Genomic DNA, 24,351 nt, shown 5'->3' with positions numbered 1-24,351 from the left:
TGACTTAATTCATATTTTAGTGCAGAAATGTTTTATGGCTATATACAATTAACTCAAACGATAGCTTTATGCGAGAAAGAGACCGAAAATCAACAACGGAGTCCACAAATCATCCCAACTGTTTTTGAAACAGTTAAAGATTCAAAGAATGAACTGTTGTAAAGTCTTAAACGTTAAGAATAATCTTAAAAGTTAAATATGAAAATGAACTCGGTTTTTGTTGTTGGTGACTACAATACTGCTGCAACATTATCTCAAAACGTCACGTGTTACTATTTCTCTGGAATAATGTAAAGATGTGAATTCATTGATTTTCCTCGGCTGGTGTCCAGTAGTGGCCGATGCTGTCCGGATTCAGAAGAACCGATTCAAAGGGAATCTGTTGAATCAGACAGACTGCTTAGTGCTTGCTTCTCACAGAACAGAAAATCGTCACAACAGGTTATGTTCGAGTCGCCAAAAAAACAAAACAAAACAAAAACACTTTTCTAAGATTACCTTAACGTAAACACGAGTATTTGATGTAGGCTACTTTCTATTGGGGTTTGCTTTATGCAAATTATTTAATAATTCTATTTTTTTTTAAATCTCCATTACCAACAGTACATTTGTGTGGAAAAGCTCAATTAATTTTAACATTAAATAATCTGAACTGTTGAGATCAGCATTTTATATTATGGAGGCCTATATGGAATTGATATCCCAAACCCCAAAATCATTGATCATCCCTTGCTCAGTCTCTCTGCATGCATCTGGTTAACAATTGATTAAAGTTTGGTGAATTATAACGCTTTTACAACTCTGATCGGGGCTTAAAGAAAATCCTGAGCTTCCCACTCGTATTTACGACATTGTGGCGACGTTCATGTGCGTTCAGCTGTAAACACGATCTTTACGAGTTGACTTGAACGCACTGAGAGCCTCTTCCTCTTGTTCAGATACTGGCTCAGGTTTCAGTGAGGGCGATGGGGTGGAGTAACAGTATTGAAAGTAGGCCTTGATTTGAATAGCCAAACAAGCCTTTTGTGTTGTGCATAGAGGCAGACAGAAGTGACTCAAGCCCAAGGAGGAACACACCATTCTCAAATTACCATTCAATAAAGCCCTCAAAGCTTTGGCTTGACAGCTACATAGGAAAATACACACCCATAAAATAAGGGTATTTTACAACTGTATGAGACACTACAATATTGAGCACAGAACAGAGCAACTCTTTGCCAAACATCTGCTTAAAAGTAGTTTTCAAGTTAGAAATACAAAGACTTAGAAGGAAACAACAAGCTTTTTTTTTTTAAGTGCTGTGTAAATATTTCACCTGCAGTTTGACATCAGTTACAAGTTTATACACAGTAGCCTACGTCACGACACTTTTCTTGACATTAGACTTTGCAATGATTACACTACAGCTCTTTTTCCATGTTAAAGCTTTTTTATTTGAATAAAGTAAACCACACCCTATTTCTTACAAAGTCAATTGTTTTATTAGACATTTAAAAAAGAAACAGAAAAAAAGTTAGCTGACAACAGGTGTGGTGACAACTGGAGGAATCTGAGCCTACAGGAGAGAGGGGAAGAAAAGTCATGATTAAATTCTGAATCAAGAGTACTTTTCACACAACAAGACCCGCAAATCTGTGGCCAGACATACTTTTTAAATTCACAGACAATTATTACTCCATAACAGTCAGTGTCATTGTATGTAAAACAGCCATGCAAGCATTCAAAACTCATTTTGTGCTCCAGAAGATTGTCAGATTAGTTAATAGAAAAGAAAAATGAGAGAAACATGATCGTACCTCTTCTGGATCATACAACTCATTATCAAAGTTCTGAGTGTAGGTTGTGTGCTCCATGTCAGTAGGCACCAGCGTCTCTTTTTCAGTAGCCTCTTCCCTCGCTGCTCGCACCCTTCTGTAAATTAAATCATATTGGGATAGTATGAAAAGTCTGTGGCTCAGAAGAGATGCATGTATTATATTAAGAGTGTGAACCTCCTCCTGAGGATGACTGCGGCCAGCAGAGCTCCACCGAAGAGAAAGCTGAGTGAGAGCGCGAGGCCAGTGGAGCTGGAGCTAGTGTTCTTCTGACAGAGATCCCCGCTGTAGCCCTCCTCACACTCACACACCGGCTCTCCCTCCACGCTCACACACTTCCCGTGACTCCCGCATCGCTCCTCACACGACAGCCCGCCCAGATCCTGCTCCACAACAGAGCCCAGAGAGAAAGGCCCAGATTTGGATCTGACACCTGGTTTGATTTTCACAAGGTCACCTGTCAACAAGCAGGAGATTTAGGTAAGTCTGGTTTGTGTGAGTTTTGAACATTAATACCAGGTTAAAAATCATTCATATTAAAATGCTGTACTACAAGATGACAAATGCCCACTAAAATATAAAGTGCCCCTATTATGCTTATTCAAAAATCCCCTTTTCATGCAGTGTGTAATCTAGCTTTCTGTCAACGTAAACGGTCTGCAAAGTCAAAAGTTATTATCTCCCAAAAGAAAGAATAGTAATTCAGTAATCCCGGTCTCACTTCAGTGACCTGCAACGGTGACACATTTGCATAATGCTGGCCTGTGGTCTTCATCGGCTGCCTGTGAACTACGTCTAGGGCTGTCGTGGTGAAGGAATTTCCCTTGCGGTAATTTTGAGTGCCTCAATAGCGCGATATGCGGCATCGTCGCCATTTATTTATTTAATTATTTGTATTTATTTGTTGCTATATAAATAAGTGTAACATGTGGACAGGAAGTTCATTACAGGAGTAATTATATACCGGTATATGTTATAGGACTTGTTATTGATTCTTAGTTATGATGTCATTTAGAATAACTAAATCACTCACAGTCCTCATCCGATCGGTCCTGGCAGTCTGGGACCTGGTCGCAGAACTTGGACACAGGGACACACTTGAGGCCATCCCGGCAGGCTTTACTGCCAACAGGACACTTGAGGTTGGAAACGCATTTAGTCTTGTTCACAGAAAGGTAGTTCTGCGCACAGCGACACGAGCGTCCCCCGGGATACGGCAGGCACAGGTGACTGCAGCCCCCATTGCTCTCAGAGCAGACGTTGGTTCCTGGTGGGTTGAAAAGACAAAACCAGATGTCACATGACTGACTTTAGGGAGGGTTACAGCTCATACAGTACTGTAGTGTTCAGACGGAAACACTAGCTGACTCGCTGGAAAATAAAAAGGTAAAATAAAAATAAATAGATATGCATTTATTTCTCTTGTTTATAAATAAGAAATTAAAATAAAAAAAGATGAAACTAAAATTAAAAGAAATATAAAAGAAAAAGACGACAAAGTTAAACTAAATGTATAGATAAATGTATTGGTGTTCAATAAGGACAAAAAAAAAAGAAAACTAATATAGATAAAAGAAAAGAAATCTAAAATACATGATAAAAATAAAATAAGAAAAAGAAAAATGATTAAAAAAAAAAAAGTACAAAAAGTAAACAAAATCAGTTCAAATGTACAAGATCAAATCAGATAAATGATAAATAACACAAACTTAAAAAAGATAAAGTAAAAAGCCAAAGTTAAAAATTGGATATAAATAAAACGATAAAATGAGGTAAAAAAAAAAAAACAATTGACCAATAGTTTAAAAAAAATCTTAATCCCACAATGCACTGAATTTGGCCTTACATTTCCAGTGTGGGGAATAAACCATAGTGATAAAGTATGTGTCCTGATGTATAGTGTGCCTTTTGGTTAAATGTGTTTGATTATTAAGGCATTTCAAGTATACAGAAAATGTAAGCAGTTTACATTTACATACTATGCACAATAATAGGAAGAGCTGTATGTCATTCTGAACAAATAGACACATCTAGAGTTCTCACTGAAGAACCTGTCTATTGTGTGGAACACAACGTGACACGCCCCTCAGTGCAGCTCAGATCACTCACACACACACACACACACACACACACACACACACACACACACGAGAATACCTTTCTGACTGGACCTGCTGAAAGCCTTCAACTCTAGAATGCTCATCTTCACCTCAAACCACTTCTGCTTGGGCTGGAAGCCGTCGCTGTACCACACTTGAGTTGTCCCTGTTTCAAGAAGAAAGCACACACACAGCTGGCCTTTGCCATTCTGATTTTTTTTGTTTAACAGGGTGCATTAATGCACTGCACATTAAATGCTTTTCTGTTTTAGAATGCAATGTCTATTGCCTGAATTACATTTGATTGAAAGCTTTTCTCAACAAATACTGATATTTATCAGAGTTTGATTAATCAACATATGAAATTTGACTGATTAATGAATTTATAACTCTTTGTAACTCTTGTCTATGAATTTTACTTCCCATAAACTACTGTCCTAGTTTTATTTGAGACTTGGTTACAGAAGCCTTGAAGTGTTGCATTTTAATAATAAATATATTTTATATTTAAGATCTATCTTTTGTATATTTTAGGAGTGAAAACAGGAAGTTAATGGCTTCATGCCATCTAGTGGCACCGACACAGAAACTGGTTTTCTGAGGTCTCGAATCGTTACCGTTGTCCAGGGTGATCCAGAAGTTGATGTTCTCGATACGGGCAAAAGAGATCATGAAGGCGGGTCCGGTGCTGTACTCCTTATAACCGGAGCCGTCTATATTAATAGAGCTAATCAGTTCACTGCCTGGAAAAAACAAAGTCAGCTGCCATTATTGATTGCTTTGGAAAAACCACAGCATAAAGCAAGCCATTCAATTCTTGTTCAAACAAACAAATAAACATTCACTTTAGTGAATGAAAACAAAATAGTGTTTAAAAGTGATTAAGCAGATTGTATCCTAAACTAGCGAGCTCCATCTTAATTTAGGCCGAATCTACAATGTTGGTTTGTAGGCATAACTTTTTGTTGTTGTTTTGGGAAATACAACAGTTTGTTTAGTGGTTGTTATTATAATAATAATAATAATAATAATAATAATAATAATAATAATAATAATAATAATAATAATAATAATAATAACACTTTACAAAGAGCCAATATGATGTCACTTCCTGAATGTCTCAATTTTAATGGAAGATTCTGTTTTTTAGAGGAAAAAAATAACTAAAGCAGTAACAGGGTTGTACGCAAAACATAAGTCAAATATATAAATATATATAATATTACACAAACTAAAAATCAGGATTTCTGTAAATACTGTGCGAGACCTTCATGAAGGATAAATTCTCAGTGAGAAGAAAATAAATAAAATAACAGTTTATATAACTAGTGTCCAAGTTTTAACAACAATTTGATTTTCTATAACTACTGACCAAGTTTCATGTGAGACTTGCCCATAGAAGACAATCTGTACTCTATTTGTGGAAAGGGAATGTCATTTTTGCTTTTAACGCACCAATATCTGCCCAATAGAGTGATGTTCCCTTCTCAGAAAAAGCGAGTGAAGCGGGCATCTTGGCTTTGCTCCACAGCAGCGTGCGGTTCCTCCCGTCCATGTGAGCGCAGTGGACCTGAGGCATGGGCTCGGGCCCCCCCCGCCCCACAGCGGTGAGGCACAGCCGGCCCGAGGGAGGGTGCAGGGCGATGGAGAGCGTTCCCCCCAGCTCCGCCTGCAGCACCAGGACGGTGAATTTCCCTCCAGGGGACGTGACGTACAGCTGCGGGCTATTGACGCTGCTCCAGTACAGGTTACGGGTGACCCAGTCCACAGCCAGAGCGGTCACCAGGTCCCCTTTCAGCTGAAGCACGGGGCCGATCGGTGTGAAGCCAGAGCTGCTGAGTTTAAACTGAGCCACGGAGCCCTGTCCCGCGTCAGCTAGGGAGATGGTGCGGTCTCTGAGGAGCAGATCGAAGTCTGAAGCCTCCTTCACGCCGGGGAGAGTCAGGTTACGGTGCTCGGGCCAGCTCTTCAGCCCAACCTGTCCTTGAAGGCTCTTGGTGAAGATCTGAGCAGGAGAAGAAAGAGATCAGGGAATTAATGGCTCAATATTCCTCAAAGGAGCACTGAGGGTTCAGTAAAAAAAAAAAAAAAAAGCTCAATCGATGGCAAAAAGCCTCATTCCTCATATACATATAAAACAAGTTATAGTTCTATTCTGTAATTAAGTTTTTTGTTGGTTATCAGGTTGGTCCACCGCAACCTGTCCTGGCGACAAACTATTGTGTGTCACAAGGTCACAAGCCATTCAGTCGTTCTCAAGCGGAGTACCTGAGTGATCATGGTAGATGACAGTAGCATAAGGAAAGAGGAAGAGGAATCGACAAGTGGGGTGCAAGTGACTCCGTCCACAGCCAACAGAAGTCCTGCGGGGCAGCGACACACCGCTGTGAGCCCCGCAGCCAGCAAACACATGTGGGAGCATTTGAGCTTCTTACAGGGGTTGGACACGTTGGGCTGCAAGAGAGGGTGGACAACCTAGAGACAGACAGAGGAGACACTCATCAGTAATGCAAGCATATATTGATGTATAAGACAACGTTGATGACATTACTACATCTACAGTATGTATTCTCACTTTGAGGCCGAAAGGCTGTCCGGGTCTCTTGAGAAAAACTTTGCGGTTCTTGCCCGTCAGTTTATTGGCACCTTGAATGGATCTTCTACGAGTGTCAGACCAGTAGACCATGTCATTAAACACCGCCACAGAGAAAGGACTGGGCATCTCGGACAGCTGTAGCACCTGCAGAAAAAAAAAAAAAAAAAAAAATTAATAAGTGTGTAATAGTGCTTTAAGACCTTTTTCATGCACAAACAGCACCAAGTCCCTCTAGCAGGAGTTATTCTCTAGATCAAGTGTCACTGTTTCTGAACTCCCTGAAACAACTCCGTTCCTGGAAGAAAACTCAAGACTACAATGAACACCACAATATTCCTGATTTTAAATAATTCCTGAGCAAGGCACATGCAAAATAAAGGGACGAGGCCTGATTGAGTTTGTTAGTAGTGTGTTGAAATTGGCGGTTATGTAAGAGGCAGGACATTTCTCAAACATGATCGAACAGGTTGACCAATCAGAGCACACTGCGCTTTTCAGAAGGAGGGGCTTCATAGAGACAGAGCGTTACTGACAGACTGGAAAGTGAGGTGCTGCAATGGAGAACATGTAAAAAAAAAAAAAAAAAAAAAAAAAAAAAAAAAAAAAAAAAAAGATATATTTTTTTTCACGTTCAAACATGAATACCTATTCTAGTAGAGCTCAAAAACAGTGTGCTATCATATATTTTACCGGTCCATTTGCAGCACAATAAACATGTTATACTTCAAATTACCCGTATCTTTTCTCCATTAAATGTCGCTGAGCCTATACATCCGAGCTTCTCGTCAGTCCAATATAGTCGGTCCATCAAAACGTCCACCGTCACACTGACGGGCCAGTTGAGACCACGGCTGATCACCACCGTCCTGTCCGAGCCGTCCATGCTAGAGCGCTCGATCTGTGCTGGACCTCCGATCTTGGACCAGAACATTATCCTGCAAGCAACAGCTGGGGACATTACGCATCCATACAGATGAACAATCATGTAATAGCGCCAACTTGTGGAGGTTCTTCTTACCCTTTCTGCGGCAGCAGCGCAAGTGAGCGTGGCTGCTCCAAATCCTTATCCAGAATGACAATGTAGTTTTGGGGCTTTACAATGCTGCTGGCCAATCTCACAGCTAGAATCTGCCCAACAACACCATCCACCCAGTAAAGGTTCCTTCCCATCCAGTCAATAGCAATGGAGTCTGACTTCACACCTGAACATGCAAAAAAGTTTGGGAATACCTTCCTTAACCAAAAAAAAATCTTGCAAGATCTAAAATACTAAAGGTATTTCTTCAGAAATGCTGCATTTATCATCTGAAACAGGGTGCAACTTCTATTCCAAAGCGACTTTTGTAATGCAACTACTGACAAGGCCATAACACGCATAAAGCACACAAATTTGGACTAGAGCTAATTGGGACATGCGTGAACCAGTATTTTCAGTTTCGCTCTAAATTCGTTTAGGCTTGGCGGTTACAATAAATTCTATTTATAAATGAACGCCAAAATAATTTGTATGAATAACATTTTTCATTTCGGTTCTGAATAACATTAAATTGAAAGGATTTATGGTGGAATGAGGGGGGACTAAGATACATGTATTTAATGTTTGTAAAACTTGGTTTTATTTACTGGTATTTCACATTTCTGAATGTAATGTGTGTTACACTGAATGATGCAAAAGGTCATTTTTCGATAATTTAACAGATCTCTGATGTTGGTTAATGGTCACATTACATGCATTTAAATGCATGGCTTTTTTAGTAATCCTTTTTTATTCCAAAGGTATTCTAATTTCACATTGTGACCAAGTGTGCCACACATCCTGAAAAGTCAATGCATTGATCGCCCCCTGGTGACTGTATGCAGTAAAGGTCATGAACCCCACCCTCTCCATGTAATCGAATGGGACGCAAGCCAAACTAAAAATAAATAAACCAATTACACTTCAAAACATTTTCTTCTAAAGATGTTGATCATAAGTCTGCATAAGAACTACCTAAAATGACAAAGTGTCTGTTTTACCAGTGAGTTTGGTTTTAGTTATTTGATGCTATAAAATGGGGTGTAACGTCATGATTGACCGCAGTGCTCGCGTTTGATTCTGCGCTGCGGGAGTATCGGGCGGGACCTTGATGCCACGGCTCCACTTCAGGATCACTACTGCGCAGATTCAGGCATAATCAGCAATGACCGTTTCAGGGATATTTTGGCTTCATTTTTCTACAGTGGAAGACAGCACAGTCCATCTTTTTTCTGTCCTTGATGCTCATTGGTCAATAGACACGTTTTATTTACTATGGTCGCTTTACCCAACAGATCTGTGTGTCATTGCACAACACCCTTAGAAAACACTTGTCATCGTGCCTAACAATGGCCTTCAACAGTGACCATATTCACAATATAGTACACGGTGTCTTGTAACTTATTAAATCTTAAAATATTTAATACCTTTGACGATAGTTCTAATGTTGTCCTTTTCTCCGTGGAAGGCATATTTGATGCTCTCTTCCTCCAGACTGACCCAGTAAACTCTATGCTCTCTCAGGTCATAGTCCAGAGAGAAGACGGGCTTCCGTCCTGGTGTGGTGAGAGCTTGAATATTGGAGCTTCGCAGACCCAACTTTAACAGCTCGTACTGTTCAGAGACCAACAGACTGGGCTCCTCTGCACAAAAACAAGATTCACATATACTATTAATAGAGTAGAACACTAAGAAAAGAAAAACTATTGTATCTCAATATGGTCCAAGCACATTTCTGCTATTTTCCAGTTGTGGAAATACACGCACAATTATTTCAATTATATTTTTGCCCAACATTAGCATTTTTTGAGTGGCCCATTTCAGATGAGGAGCAGCACACAGAAGGTGAACTGTGGTTGTTCGCTTTACAAACGAATGGATTGATACCTGCTGTCTTGCAGCTGCGACCATCTGGCTCAAGTATAAATTCAGGGTGGCATCGACACAGGTAGGAGCCTAGCGTGTTGACGCAGTTATGACTACAGGCAGCGGGCTGAATCTCTTTACATTCATCTACGTCATTGCAGGTTAAACCGTCAGGCTGAAGCCTGAAGCCAGTCTTACAGCCACATCTCTGGAAACACAAGAGAATATTTGAACATACAGCTGATTGCATTTATATTCTCGCTCAATGTTTAAATTTTAAATTGTTTTAATCATGATTGAAACATTAAGGACCAGATTTACAAACAGTTTGCTTTAGTGCAAATCCAGTTTTGGTTTAATACAGACACGCCGTTTGACAGCCAGCTCTCTGTGCACGTGTTTTGGATGTGCGCATGCAGATAATAAACTTTCATGATGATGATGATGATGAAGAACTGCAGTGTACCACGATAGAGAATCAAATCCAAACCAATGTTTTAGTTTTTGGCAGAGTATGGGAGGCATGAGCGGTGCAGGCTCTGTCCTGTGAAAGTGGGGCAAGAGCAGCAGCTCATTTGCATTTAAAGATACATGCACAAAAACAGCATGTTTTTCCTTCCACTCAAAAATGGGCATTTACAACATGGTATACTAAATTATCTGAGGTATTTTGAGCTGAAACTTCACAGACATTTAAAAAGGGGCATAATAGGCATCTTTTAAGACCTAATGCATGGATCCAATATACTGTTACACATGCAACTTATTTACTAACTGTTTGTTCACTTAAGACATAACGTTTAAGCCAATACTCAGAAATCTGTCAATTCCCAGCTTGGTGTTTAACCATTTTAGGCATGAACACAAAGCTCAAAGTTCACTTTGCTTCTGTGTTCTCTGTACACGCGCACAGAAAGCCACTGGGAGAACATCATCTCTTTCATGGCTTAATGCGGTTTTAATGACCCTTTTATTATCGAGTACATCCTGCAGTTTAGCAACAGTATCTTGCATTCTACGACAATCACTGACCTAGCTGATTTCAGGGAGGAACGAAAGCGCACAGCTGTGAAGGAAAGAAATGCACTAAAATCGCACAGCTCTAGTTTCTTGCTGTCATTGCTGTAGGGTTGCCATCATTGCAATGCCTCCACAAATACGTTGCATATTTGTCTTTCAGACACCTGGTAGAACTACCAGATGGCTAATGTAGTGAAGCAATTTTATCTGCCATAAAAATCTCATCTGATCAGCCTTTATAGAGACCACCAATCAAACTATATAAAGCTATTATCGGCCGATAATGATCAGCACCCAATCAGAGGAGCCTTAGTTATTTAATTTGTGCATTGTCATTAGATCACCTGCAGAACTTTCCCATCAGCGGATTGTGGTCTCACACTAATTTGACTTTAGTAAATCTGGCCCTAGGTATTATAAAACTGTATATAAAATGAAAGAAGTGTTTGACCGCTCCATGTGGAGTGTTGAAGCAGTAGTGTTGGCATGATGGGCTGCTGGGACTGGAGCAGTTGCTCTTCAGACAGCCCACACCCTCATCAGACCCGTCTGCACAGTCAGAGACTCTGTTGCACACCAGATCTGGGTCCACACACTCCTCACTTCCACATCGGAACAAGTGTGTCGGGCATTTGACTTGACCACCTACAAAACAAGCAAATACTTACAATTTAGTATTATTGAAAGCATTCTGTTATGAGTTTAGAATTGAATTCAGACATGCACTCACAGCCAGATTCATCACTCTCGTCCTTGCAGTCCTTCACGCCGTCACACTTCCACGTCTTCGCAATGCATTGAGTTTTAGATGCACATGACCACTGGAACTCTCCACACTTCAGCGGAGTCACCTTGCAGTTCTACACACGGAGAGAAGAGCCTGTCTGATTGTATGGCACAGACTGATAACTTGCACATTTGTTTAACAGAGTAAGAAGGAGATCACCACAAGTTGACGTGTAAACTCACTTAAACTAGTAATGGCACCAGACAAAATTGCAAAAACAAATGTTTCAAAAGGTTTCCCAAAAACCACTGTTCAACAAAAGTTAAATTTGCCCTAAAGTCACAACAATGGCTACTCAAACCAACAGAGCAATGTTGAAAATCCATTTGATTAAGAAAAAAAAAAATTCTTAAAACAAAAATCACAATCACAATACAAAACCAACAGAGCAATGTTGAAAATCCATTTGATTAAGAAAAAAAAAATTCTTAAAACAAAAACAAAAATCACAATCACAATACACCACAAACAGAACAAGTACAAACATAAACCAAAAACACCAAAACAACAAACAAAAACTACACTACAAAACACCAAACAAAAACTACACTACAAAACTACAAACACACCAAAGAAAACAACCACACAAAACTCCAGACAAACAAGTACAAGTTCAAAAGCACGCAAAACACGACAAACAAACGAATATTGGCACAAACTACAAAAAACAAAACAAACATAGTACAAGTCATACATAGTACACTCTTCCAGTGCAAACACACCACAAAAACATTATCTATACACAATGCTGTTGTGTATAGGTAGTGTTTTGCTGTTAAGGAAGAGTAGGTTTCCCTAGCACAAGACGTGTGCAGCTCCTCACCCTCTCATCAGAGCCATCACTGCAGTCCTGGTCTCCATCACAGAGCCACTCTTCCAGCAGACACTCGTGAGTGTGAGGGCAGCGCAGCGCCACAGGACAGTGAGGCGGCTGAGCACAGCTCTTCTCATCCGAGTGATCACGACAGTCAGCGAACCCGTCACAGCGGAGGGACAGAGCCACACACTGACCGTTACTGCACTGGAAACGGTCACTTGAACACGGCTCCACCACTGCAGGACAAGTAAAGTGTAAGGGAAACTGTCCAAACACTGAACAAAGTAAATCGCTAAAATGGTGTGTGTGTGTACAGGTTTATTTTACATTGTGAAACCTGAGATTACCTACATGGTGGGGACCAGTCAGCAGTCCCCATGAAGGAAATGGATTTTCAAAAAAACTATTTTATGTATGTTTATTAATGTAAAAATGCAGAAAGTTTTCTGTGATGGGTAGGATACAGAAAATAAAGTTTGTATAGTATAAAAATTATTATTCCTATGGAGAGTCCCCACAAAGACAGGGAAACAGTGTGTGTGTACCAGCGTTCCGCATTGTGGGTGATAGTGATTTTACTTGTAAATAAATAAATAAACATTTCCCCATTAATTTCCAATGTGGGATCTGGGGAGACCTCAAACATCCTGAGTGTGACATTCCCCCCCACACACACTATGATAGGCTACAACCAGATATCATTCCAATTATTTTTTATTTTTTTTGTAGAGCTAGCAAGTGTCAACAAAGTCATTAAGTTTCATGCCAAGATGAACTTTGCTGAAATTAAAACAAATGTTCTTTTCATTTCGGGTCACCAGAGAAGTCCTTGGGACTGAAGCTACATTTATAGCCATTAGCTCCCTAATATGAACACTGTGTCGTTGACCTACCACAGTTGTCTTCATCAGTGCCATCCACACAGTCTTTCTCTCCATCACAGAGGAAGGACTCAGGAAGGCAGCGGGTTTTATTGTCACATGGGTGTCTGCACTCCTCTGAGAGCTTCATGCAGTTGATCTCATCTGAACGGTCCTGACACTGAGGTGTGCCGTCACATACAAGCTTCATGTCTATACACTTCCTGCCATGAGCGCATTGGAACTGGTCTGGAGGGTTGAATCATCGAAATATGTGGAAGACAGTACAACTGACCAAATTGACAATGAATTCATTGTATTTTTACAGCAAAGCATACCTTTTTTACATTTACGCTCACAGTTCCTCTCATCAGATCCATCTTTGCAATCTTTCTCTCCATCACACACATGGCTGTACAGAACACACTCTTTCCCGTCCCTACAAGGTTTGGATCCCAGGGGACATTTCAGAGGAAATGAAGCACTTGCAACCACACTAGTGTCTGAAATAAAATAAAAATATAAAATATTGACCAAATTAAATGGTAAAGGTCACAAAAATATGACAAATCTATCATCATACTCATGTTCCAGACACATGAGTTTCTACTGCAGATATTCCATTAATAAAGGACTAATTTCTATCTGCTCCTCACACTAAGTTATAGTATGGCTTCCGAAGATATAGCATATTTCTTTAATTTTATGGAAAAATAGGATTCAGGACATTGTTAAACATTCCTATTTGTTTTCCACAAAAGAAAGCATTATTTGGGTTCTGAACAACATGTAAATGATTAAATAAATGGTTCAGTAAATTACTTACGACAGTTCTTCTCATCTGAACCGTCTCTACAGTCTGGTTTTCCATCACAGAGCTGCTGGCTAGTCAGGCACACCATCTTCTGGTCGCAACGTAAAGCACAGGTGGGACACTGTTGCTCATCCGATCCGTCAGCGCAGTGCAGGTAACCGTCACACACTAGGGTTCTCCTAACACACTGCCGTCTGTCCTTGCACAGAAACTGGTCTGATTGGAGTACAAAACCTTATCAGCAAATGTACATGGACTACTATCCCATTTAAGAATGGAACAAATTCTACATGTCACCTGGATCTGGACATGAATATATGCAAAACTGCTCATCTGCTCCACTCGGACAGTCTTTCTTCCCATCACATACTTGGGATTGTGTGATGCATTTTGAGGTTTCATGACAAAACACAGAAGGGCTAATGCAGACCGGCTGGGATGTTTTAGAAGTGTCTGTGATGGATGGGCCAGTAATAGGAGCTAAAAAACAAAAATCAATGAGTACATTTAATATCTTAACCCAAATTAAATGCAATGTAAAAAAAAAACAATGTATTTTAAAGAAGTTGCATTTAAAAATAAGTTGTTTTTAAACTGAACTAATAAAGCATTTTCCTTTTAAGCAATCAGTTAAAACAATTACAACAGTTGTCTTCATCAGTGGCGTCTACACAGTCTTTCTCTCCATCACAGAGGAAGTTTTCTGGGATGCAGCGAGTTTTATTGTCACACTGGTGTTTGCAGTCGTGTGAGCGAGTGAAACAGTCCATTTCATCAGAGCGGTCCTGACACTGAGGTGTGCCGTCACACACCTGCTTTCTGTCGATACACATCCTCCCATGAGCGCACTGGAACTGATCTAGGAGGAAACGTTTGGTTTAAATGCCACTTACACATGTCTTGGCTTCAGTTACGAATCAGCTTCATGTGTTTTACCTGCTTTACACTTATATTCACAGCCCCGTTCATCAGATCCATCCTTACAGTCCCTCTCTCCATCACACACATGAGTGTACAGGACACACTCACTTCCATCCTCACAGGGTTTAGAGCCCACACGACACTTTAAGGGCCCTGAGGTTGAGGATTTAGCAGCCATGTAACAAGCCACCTCATCAGAACCATCAAGGCAGTGAGCGCGACCATCACACACCAGATTTCCCTCAATACACTTCCTCCTGTCCTTGCAAAGAAAGTCACCTAAAAGTAAAATGAAAATTATGAGTTCTTCTGTAATACAAAAGATAGTATCCTTTGCAATTAAGTACGCAATTAAGATCCTTTGAGTACCTGAGTTCGGACATCTGTCAAAGCAAAAGGTTTCATCATATCCATCAGGACAATCTCTCTTGCCATCACAGAGACTAGTGTGAGGGATGCAGAGCGACCCATCACGGCACAAGACAGCGGGACTTTCACACTTCACCACCTTTATGGGGTATCCTGCAGAAGAAAAAAAACGATATTGAATAGACTGATTAGTTCAACTAAATTCATAGAGCTAAAAATCACATCTCAGTATCAGAGAGACCCACCACAGTCAGATTCATCAGTGCCATCCACACAGTCTTTCTCTCCATCACACAGGAAGTTTTCTGGGATGCAGCGAGTTTTGTTGTCACAGCGATGGCTGCAGCTCTTGCTGCGTGTGAAGCAATCCCTCTCATCAGAAAAATCTTGACATTGTGGTTTGCCATCGCACACAAGCTTTGAGTCAATGCATTTTCTCCCATGGGCACACTGAAACTCCCCTGAGGAGCAACAACAGAACTACTAAGACAGTTTTTGAATAAGTAATGTTAAAAACGGTCCTTTGTTTGAGTACCAAACTTAAAGGTGAAAGGTAACTTCTGTGCCACTACCGCCAGAAAACAATTGATAATTTATAATAAATATAGCTAAAATTAAAAGGGCCAAGCACCACAGAAGCAGTATGAGCAAAAAAAAAAAGGCAATAAGTATCAGACTAACTGCAAAAATGAGAACATTTAGAGGGATTTTAAGCAAAATGGTAGATAGCCCATAAATACGATCACTTGTAATGTCAGTGACACCTATTGGTCAAGCAATAAGCAATTGTCACACCAAATTGATCTGGTGTGGCCAGCCTCAGTTGCAGTTTGGCAGCATGCCAGTATGCCATCAAATTCGTTGATGTGGTATACGGAAATCGTTCTCTCGTCATAAAATTCAGGACTTTTGCCGATGATCTGACTTGATTTTGGTGAAAAATTAAACGGTCTCAAAGTAAAAAATAAAAATAAAAATCTAAATGGTGGACAGAAAGATCAGCCGGTATTGAGAAATTTGCATTACTGTATGCTCTCAGCATGTTCAAGGACTCTATTAAGACTATATTCATCACAATAGGAAAAATTAATCAAAAACATTTAGCTTTTTCCACAAGGTGGCGCTGTCTTGATACTTTTTAAATACCTTCAGGACATGGTGGCAATGACACTAGAGATTTGTAACAATGTGCCAATGCATTAGTAAAATGTTAGTCTCAGCCTCAGACACCACACCCATGGACTGTTGGCTGAACTCGATTCATAAAGTACACAAAATGTCTTTAGCCAATGAAAGCTGCGATGGAGTTCAGGCCTTCTGTCGTCAATCAGAAGGTGTGACTACGTGAGGCCAATACCCAAAATGGCTGATATGGGAACAGTGTATCGTTCAACTTGCAGCACCAAATCTAAAAAGACCGTTCAGAAGTTAGAAGCAAAAATATAAATTTTTCATGTCTCCTGAACACTAGGTGGCACTGCACCAAAACTACAGGTAATCCTTAGGTCATGAGTCTCAACACACTAAGTTTGGTCTGAATACAATAAAGCGTTGCGGAGTTAGAGCCTTGCATTCATTTTGGCATGCTCTTCATTGGAATCAGTTTGTGCATTGTTCAAGAATTGCTCGACTAAACTGGTTTCATGATTTTCAGTCAAAAGGAGTTTGAAAAAAGAAAAAGGTTAAGGTCAATTTACTGTGGTTGAGGTTTATACTGTCCTCTGTGTGCCACATTTCACTACTTTTTACAATACGGTTCTATGGACTGCCACAGACTTAAGGAAGAGGCCGACGAGAAAGAAGACTAAAAGATACAATAGCAATATAAAGAAAAAATATAGAAATAAATATATACATATACAAATAAATAAACTAAGTTATTTATGAAGTGTTGGTATAAAATAATCTTTGGTTTGACTACCTGTTTTACAATTGAAGTCGCAGTCAGCTTCATCTGATCCATCCTTACAGTCCCTCTCTCCATCACACACATGAGTGTACAGGACACACTCAAGTCCATCCTTACAGGGTTTAGAGCCCACACGACACTTTAATGACGCCGTTGTTGAGGTTTTAGCAGCCATGGTGGGACATCCCATCTCATCTGAACGGTCAATGCAGTGAGCGCGACCATCACACACCAAATCTCTCTCTACACACTTACTCCTGTCGGTACACATAAAATCACCTGCCAGAAAGAGATAGTTATAAGACAGCAAGAACTTTCTCTCAAGCAATACATATTATCAGTAAAACAAAGTAAATGTGTTCATTACTGCGATATGGGCAGTTGCGGAGGCACGGTCTCTCATCAGAGCCATCAGGACAGTCTTTTCTCCCATCACACAGATATCGCTGCAGGATGCATAGTGACGTCCCCTGACAAGCCACATAAGGGCTTTTGCATGGTGATGGTGGCGTCGGCATGGCTGCAACCATTGGCGATTGTTAAAACAAATTATTTTTTTAAATAAGTAAGGCTATAATTATATTTAAGATTTGTTCACATCCAAGTCAAAACTCTTTGACAATGTCTGATAGACAATTCCTACATAGTTAAGTAATGTGACCTGCTACATCAATTTGAGTCACTATGACTCAGAAACACATTGATATTTTTTTTGTTGCGTTTAATTTGTTGACACCAGTGGTGCAAAAATGACTCGCATCACTTTTCAGAGCCCATATGTAGAAGCAAATGTGTCATTTGTGATGTTTCTACAGCAGACTCACCACAGTCAGCTTCATCCGAGCCGTCCCAACAGTTCCTCATACCATTACAGATGAACACCTCTGGGATACAGCGGGTGTTCCCATCACAGCGCATGCTGCAGCTCTTGGTGGGTTTCCAGCAGCCTGCTTCATCAGAGTTATCTGGACACTGAGGAGTCCCATCACACACTTGCCGGAAGTCAATACACTTCTTTCCCTGAATACACTGAAACATCCCTGCGAATGAATCAGCATACCAGAAAAAGAGGAGAAGTAAGCAAAGACAAAAAATAAACTAGGGTAGATATTGTGAAGTCGTGGTAACATCTCACCAGGATTGCACTGAAGTTCACAATGTTCTTCATCAGATCCATCTTTACAGTCCATCTCTCCATCACACACATGACTGTACAGGACACACTCCTGTCCATCCTTACAGGGTTTAGAGCCCACACGACACTTGAAGGGTGCTGTCGTCGTAGTTTTAGCTGCTATGGTGGGACATCCCATCTCATCAGAACCATCAAGGCAGTGAGCGCGACCATCACACACCAAATCTCCCTCAATACACTTCCTTCTGTCCTTACAAAGGAAGTCATCTGAATGGATAACATGGAAAACAGCACAATGTAAGAGGAGGCAGGAGGAAGAGGAAAAAAGGAGGAGGAAAAGGAGAATGAGAGGGGAGGAATATGAGCAGGATGCCAAAGCCGAAGAGAAGGACAACGAGGACGAGAACTAGGCAGAGGACGAGGAGGAGGAGGAGAAAAAGGAAGAGAACGAGGAGGCACAATTCAAAGGAAAAGGGCAAGGAGAAAAACAAAGGATGAAACGAGGAAGCAGAAGAAGAGGAAAAGGTGAAGGAAGAGGAGAATGAGAAGGATAAGGAGGCAGAGGACAAGGAGAAGAACACAGATGAGGAGAATGAGGAGGCAGAAGGGGAAACGAGGAAGCAAAAAGATGAGGAGAAAAAAAAGTGAAGGAAGTGGAGTATGAGAAGGATGCCAAAGACGAGAAGAATGAGGAGAAAAAAGGTAAAAGAATGAGGAGGAAAAATGTGGAGAACAAAAACAAGCAGGAGAACAAGGAGAAGGAAGGAATAGGAGATTGAGAAGGAGGCCTAAAATTAGCCTAAGGTTGTTGAAATTAGTACAAATTAGTACAAAGTTCAAAATCGACTGCTGGCGGTATATCTTTTTCTTATTTAGCATCAAAACTTTGGAACAATCTTCCTAACATTGTCCGGGGAGCAGACACACTCGGTCAGTTCAAATCTAGACTAAAAACACATCTTTGGCCTAGCATACACACAACACATTATAGACTTCTATAATTCAATGTTAGGCTGCATAGATTAGGTCAGCCGGAACAGGGAACACTCCCCATAAATCCTGATGTACTTGTTACATCATAAGTATGGCGTCTGCGCTAATATTAGTCTGTTTATCCTGAGGTTTACCGCAGCCCACGGATCCAGGCCGTATCCAGATCTGATGAAGGACCTGCGCCTGGACATGACGACAACAGTCCTGAAGTGTCAACCAGTCCCTCCCATTTACTGAAGTCAGCCGGACCCCGGCCGTATCCAGATCAGATGGTGGACCTGGACCCATCCATGACGCATCCCTGAAGTGCCAGCCTCATCAGCCCTGTGAAGGCCTCATCGACACGACAGCCATCGGCACTGATCCTCAAACTCGTCTTCATACCGGCGTGATGACTCTGATCTTCAACCAGATGGAACTGGATAATATTCTGAATGTTCTGATCCAATCTGACTTCTGACCTGTAATGCTGCCTGGATCATAATCATACACTGTTCGCTCGTCGGCCAGAGGAGAACTGGCCCCCGACTGAGGTTTTTTTTCCTCCATTCTGTCACCTGATGGAGTTTTGGTTCCTTGCCACTGTTGCCTTGGCTTTTGGCTTGCTTAGTTGGGGGCATTTAATATTCAACAATATTATTGATCTGCCTTAAGGGTGGATGATGCAATTTTCTTCTAGAAACAAACATTTTTCATGTTTTCACTGTACAGCTGCTTTGATACAATCTGCATTGTAAAAAGCGCACCATAAAGATGACTTGACTTAAGAAATAAAGGTGACTAAAGGAGACAACCTAAATCCTTCAAACAACATCAAAACACCCAAGACTGGTTAAAACTTTTTTTTTTTCAGCTGGGAGAACTTTTTACCTGAAGCACACGCATCTACACAAGAAGCTTCATCAGATCCATCGGGACAGTCTCTTCTGCCGTCACACAGCTGCCCCTGAGACATGCACACAGATGTTCCCAGACATAGTACAGAGGGACTCTCACAGCTTGTCTGAGCCGGTCTGGATATAGCTGTCACAAAACACGGAGCAGGTGGAGTCTTATTATGATAACATTTCATTCTTCCACCAGATTTAGAATAAGTCTTTGAAATATGACACGATTTGAAAAGTGGGGAAGACTGATATAGAGTGAAAGAAACAAGCAACTACTGATACACTTGATATTGGAATAAAGTTAGGTTCACTCTCACTGCAGGCAGTGCAAAATTTCTGCAGTACAAGACCATGCACATTAAAAACTCTTCCACAAGCGCTTGCAATTTTAATCCAGTTACTACATAATCTTAGACGTTTACTACAGTTCAGGAGAACTGTTGGCTCACCACAGTTGGCTTCATCCGTGCCATCCAGACAGTCCCTAACCCCATTGCAGATGAAGATTTCAGCAATACAGCGAGTATCCCGGTCACAACGCATGCTGCAGCTCATTGAGGGTTTCTGGCATCCTGCTTCATCAGACTTATCCAGACACTGAGGAGTCCCATCACACACCTGATTCATTTCAATACATCTCCCTCCAGAGGTACACTGGAACTGCCCTGTGGTGGAGGAACAAGGGCATGATGGGGTCAGTCCTTGGATATGATGACCAAATTGTTGTGATAAAGTTGAGTACTGAAATTTGTCCAACCAGATTGGCATTGACGACCACAGTCCTGTTCATCAGATCCATCCTTACAGTCCCTCTCTCCATCACACACATGAGTGTACAGGACACACTCACTTCCATCCTCACAGGGTTTGGAGCCCATTCGACACTTTAATGGCCCTGAGGTTGAGGATTTAGCAGCCATGTAACAAGCCACCTCATCAGAACCATCAAGGCAGTGAGCGCGACCATCACACACCAGATTCCCATCAATACACTTCCTTCTGTCCTTACACAGGAAGTCATCTGGCACAATATTACAGATGTCAGTGCTTTACTTGTATAACAAAAAGATTTACATTGAAAATAAAGCAGAGATTTACCAGGTTTTGAACAAACGTGTACGCACGAGACTTCATCAGAACCATCCGGACAATCTATCTTCCCGTCACAGAACAGAGTCTGGGAAATGCACAGTGATGTTCCTGGACACATCATGGATGGACTTCTGCAGATCGGAGGCGGAGGTGCAAAACCTGAACCGCCTTTGTTCAGAGACACCGAATTTACTTCCCCTCTGTTAGTCTCAGCTGTGAACACATGGAGACCAGGCGTTCATCAATAACGGTTAAACAGAACAATAAGCACAGGTTACAATAAGCACAGGTTACATTTCACATGCCAAGAGGTAAACTAATAATAAAAGGCAATTTACATAGAGGTCTTAAGTATATAGTAGGCAAAAAGTGTCAGGAATTATTTTCAACATTATAAACCAAGGCATTTGCAGGTTGATTTTGCTAGAAATAACACTGTGGTGCGAACCAAAAATTGTATGAGTGGGCAGGCATAGCAAAATTGACAACCAATGGTGAGATTTTGGGTTGGAACTGTTTGTCTAATCAATAAAAAAAAAAAAAAAAAAAAAAAAATTAACCTTGGGAAACCTTTGCAACTTGTTTTGGTGATGCTATTGATGCATATTAGTTGACCTTTTAAGACCCCCTGTGGTGAAAATCAAGTTATTAATGTTTATATGTCTGTGGTGTGGTGTTTTTAATATGCTTTAAAGGGGACATATCGGTGCATCTACCAACCCAGCAAATGTGAAAAGTGACAACCCAAGTTACTGTTTTGGTGAGCCTTTCTCTGCATGCATGTCAAAAAATAAGCCGATCAGATTTCACTCCCCTTCTGACGTAGGAAGGGAATCTTATTATAATATTACCACCCCTTAATCTGCACATTTCCACCCATGGCACCGCCATTTGGTTTTTGCAGGTGACAGTGTAACCAGTTCTAAAACAATGGCAAAAGTTCGAGCAAAGCATGCAAACTGTTCTGTTGCTGCAGCACAGACGAGCACTGAACACTAAGACAGCTGTGACGTTTTTTTGGTCAAATAAAGACCTCAAGGAACCGTTTCAACTTGCATGTACAGTCATGTTTAACTTTTACAAAAGTCGATGAGATGAATCAATGTAACTCAGACAACAACTACATAAATGTATCAACTAAACATTCAGAAACATCCAGGTGCATCTAAAAGTTGCAACCTCTTCCTGATTCTCTAAGGCTGCACTCGCTACTGGACATTTCTGAGATTTTGGATGAGATTTGTATGTTTCGTTATTCCTGTAGTATCCAAAGCTTGATCAAAGGATCGGCCGTTGTCTGAACGGGGGCGGGGAGCAGCAGCTCATTTGCATTTAAAGGGACTAATTTGCAGATTCATGGTTTCCCCGTATATTAAATGAAGCAAGGGTGTAGGATTACATTCAAGCTATTTTCAGGAAGAAATTCACAGAATTCTTTTTTTTTTCAAATATGTAATTTTGGTGATCAAAGAAGAGTTCTAAGGGATACGATTACTGACTACAGGGGGACTTTAATCACTGAGTGGGCATAAATATGATAATGCATAGAACAAATGACAGTCTCCATCTTTTGAAAACAAACTCACAGCAGTTGTCTTCATCAGTGGCGTCTACACAGTCTTTCTCTCCATCACAGAGGAAGTTTTCTGGGATGCAGCGAGTTTTATTGTCACACTGGTGTTTGCAGTCGTGTGAGCGAGTGAAACAGTCCATTTCATCAGAGCGGTCCTGACACTGAGGTGTGCCGTCACACACCTGCTTTCTGTCGATACACATCCTCCCATGAGCGCACTGGAACTGATCTAGGAGGAAACGTTTGGTTTAAATGCCACTTACACATGTCTTGGCTTCAGTTACGAATCAGCTTCATGTGTTTTACCTGCTTTACACTTATATTCACAGCCCCGTTCATCAGATCCATCCTTACAGTCCCTCTCTCCATCACACACATGAGTGTACAAGACACACTCACGTCCATCCTTACAGGGTTTGGAGCCCATTCGACACTTTAATGGCCCTGAGATTGAGGATTTAGCAGCCATGTAACAAGCCACCTCATCAGAACCATCAAGGCAGTGAGTGCGACCATCACACACCAGATTCCCATCAATACACTTCCTCCTGTCCTTACACAGGAAGTCATCTGGCACAATATTACAGATGTCAGTGCTTTACTTGTATAACAAAAAGATTTACATTGAAAATAAAGCAGAGATTTACCAGGTTTTGAACAAACGTGTACGCACGAGACTTCATCAGAACCATCCGGACAATCTATCTTCCCGTCACAGAACAGAGTCTGGGAAATGCACAGTGATGTTCCTGGACACATCATGGATGGACTTCTGCAGATCGGAGGCGGAGGTGCAAAACCTGAACCGCCTTTGTTCAGAGACACCAAATTTACTTCCCCTCTGTTAGTCTCAGCTGTGAACACATGGAGACCAGGCGTTCATCAATAACGGTTAAACAGAACAATAAGCACAGGTTACATTTCACATGCCAAGAGGTAAACTAATAATAAGAGGTCATTTACACACAGTAGAGGTCTTAAAAGTATATAGCACCAAAAAAAGCCAGAAAGGGTCAGGAATTGATATTTTCAAAATGATTATTGGAGTTCATGGGAAAAAATTAACAGGATATTGCACCTTTAAAAGGCATGCATGTAACTGTTAGAATACTTTCACCTACTCCAGATTTGTATGGAACAGCAAACCAAGGCATTGGCAGGCTGATTTTGCTAGAAATAGCAGTGGTGCGAACCAAAAACACCTGTTTGTATGATTGGGCTGGCATAGCAAAATTGACTCAACTAATGGTGAGAGTTTGGGTTGGAACAGTTCGTCAACCAATAAAAAGTGGAATGTTTGTGAATCCGCAAAAAAAAAAAAAAACAAAAAAAAAAACTTGGCAACTCATTTTGGTGATGCTATTGATGCAGATAATAGTTCACCTTTTAAGACCCCCTGCGGTGAATATCAAGTTGTTAATGCTGTTTATGTCTATCCCTGCGTCTCAAGGTCCATACCATCCATCCTAAACAGCATGTGAGATGAAAAGTAGTGTCCCAAAGCAAAGTATGTTGAAAAGAGTATGTCCCCCCGGATGGTCTACTATTTCCGATGGATTTTCGAAGTGTGGCTAATAAAGGCCAATATTGGCACAATCAATTGCGCCAATCAAAAGTTCTCTGCATGAAAGACCCGCGACTGCAGATCAATGTGCTACTGCGTTTCTCTCCGTTAGAGTTGGAAATGAAATGGAGGATTTTAACTGTGACAAGTTGATTGACAGGCTAGTTTACTGTGACAGAACGCAACAGAGCAACCGTTAAAGATGCAATTGTGTCCTGTT

At 40.9% G+C, this 24,351-nt stretch overlaps 1 protein-coding gene across 2 annotated transcripts in view; it reads right to left on the bottom strand.

The window, feature by feature from the left end:
* Positions 1 to 1,458: 1,458 nt before the first annotated feature.
* Positions 1,459 to 24,351, bottom strand: part of LOC308683387 (uncharacterized protein) — a 31,741-nt gene continuing 8,848 nt past the window's right edge. The window contains exons 18-52 of one of the 2 annotated variants that reach the window (XM_081353855.1): positions 23,215 to 23,421; positions 22,874 to 23,137; positions 22,581 to 22,796; positions 21,001 to 21,207; positions 20,660 to 20,923; positions 20,352 to 20,567; positions 19,886 to 20,038; positions 18,023 to 18,289; positions 17,712 to 17,927; positions 17,255 to 17,407; positions 16,900 to 17,166; positions 15,224 to 15,439; positions 14,979 to 15,131; positions 14,625 to 14,888; positions 14,332 to 14,547; positions 13,986 to 14,168; positions 13,701 to 13,904; positions 13,213 to 13,377; positions 12,908 to 13,123; positions 12,021 to 12,250; positions 11,141 to 11,270; positions 10,862 to 11,055; positions 9,412 to 9,598; positions 8,952 to 9,167; positions 7,528 to 7,711; positions 7,243 to 7,444; positions 6,489 to 6,653; positions 6,182 to 6,388; positions 5,369 to 5,918; positions 4,531 to 4,656; positions 3,972 to 4,079; positions 2,848 to 3,081; positions 1,992 to 2,271; positions 1,797 to 1,911; positions 1,459 to 1,555 (exon numbers count right to left, since the gene is read on the bottom strand). In XM_081353855.1, the coding sequence (XP_081209981.1) occupies positions 1,514 to 1,555; positions 1,797 to 1,911; positions 1,992 to 2,271; positions 2,848 to 3,081; positions 3,972 to 4,079; positions 4,531 to 4,656; positions 5,369 to 5,918; positions 6,182 to 6,388; positions 6,489 to 6,653; positions 7,243 to 7,444; positions 7,528 to 7,711; positions 8,952 to 9,167; positions 9,412 to 9,598; positions 10,862 to 11,055; positions 11,141 to 11,270; positions 12,021 to 12,250; positions 12,908 to 13,123; positions 13,213 to 13,377; positions 13,701 to 13,904; positions 13,986 to 14,168; positions 14,332 to 14,547; positions 14,625 to 14,888; positions 14,979 to 15,131; positions 15,224 to 15,439; positions 16,900 to 17,166; positions 17,255 to 17,407; positions 17,712 to 17,927; positions 18,023 to 18,289; positions 19,886 to 20,038; positions 20,352 to 20,567; positions 20,660 to 20,923; positions 21,001 to 21,207; positions 22,581 to 22,796; positions 22,874 to 23,137; positions 23,215 to 23,421 (7,217 nt within the window). In that variant the 3' untranslated portion in view covers positions 1,459 to 1,513. The remainder of the gene's footprint in view (positions 1,556 to 1,796; positions 1,912 to 1,991; positions 2,272 to 2,847; positions 3,082 to 3,971; positions 4,080 to 4,530; positions 4,657 to 5,368; positions 5,919 to 6,181; positions 6,389 to 6,488; positions 6,654 to 7,242; positions 7,445 to 7,527; positions 7,712 to 8,951; positions 9,168 to 9,411; positions 9,599 to 10,861; positions 11,056 to 11,140; positions 11,271 to 12,020; positions 12,251 to 12,907; positions 13,124 to 13,212; positions 13,378 to 13,700; positions 13,905 to 13,985; positions 14,169 to 14,331; positions 14,548 to 14,624; positions 14,889 to 14,978; positions 15,132 to 15,223; positions 15,440 to 16,899; positions 17,167 to 17,254; positions 17,408 to 17,711; positions 17,928 to 18,022; positions 18,290 to 19,885; positions 20,039 to 20,351; positions 20,568 to 20,659; positions 20,924 to 21,000; positions 21,208 to 22,580; positions 22,797 to 22,873; positions 23,138 to 23,214; positions 23,422 to 24,351) is intronic. The other variant, XM_081353856.1, reaches the window with a different exon arrangement.

The sequence above is a fragment of the Scardinius erythrophthalmus genome, assembly GCF_964197995.2.
Source record: "Scardinius erythrophthalmus genome assembly, chromosome: 23".
In the NCBI taxonomy this organism is placed as follows: Eukaryota; Metazoa; Chordata; class Actinopteri; order Cypriniformes; family Leuciscidae; genus Scardinius; species Scardinius erythrophthalmus.
The sequence above is the reverse complement of the archived record's forward strand: the minus strand, read 5'-3'. Positions and strand labels throughout refer to the sequence as shown.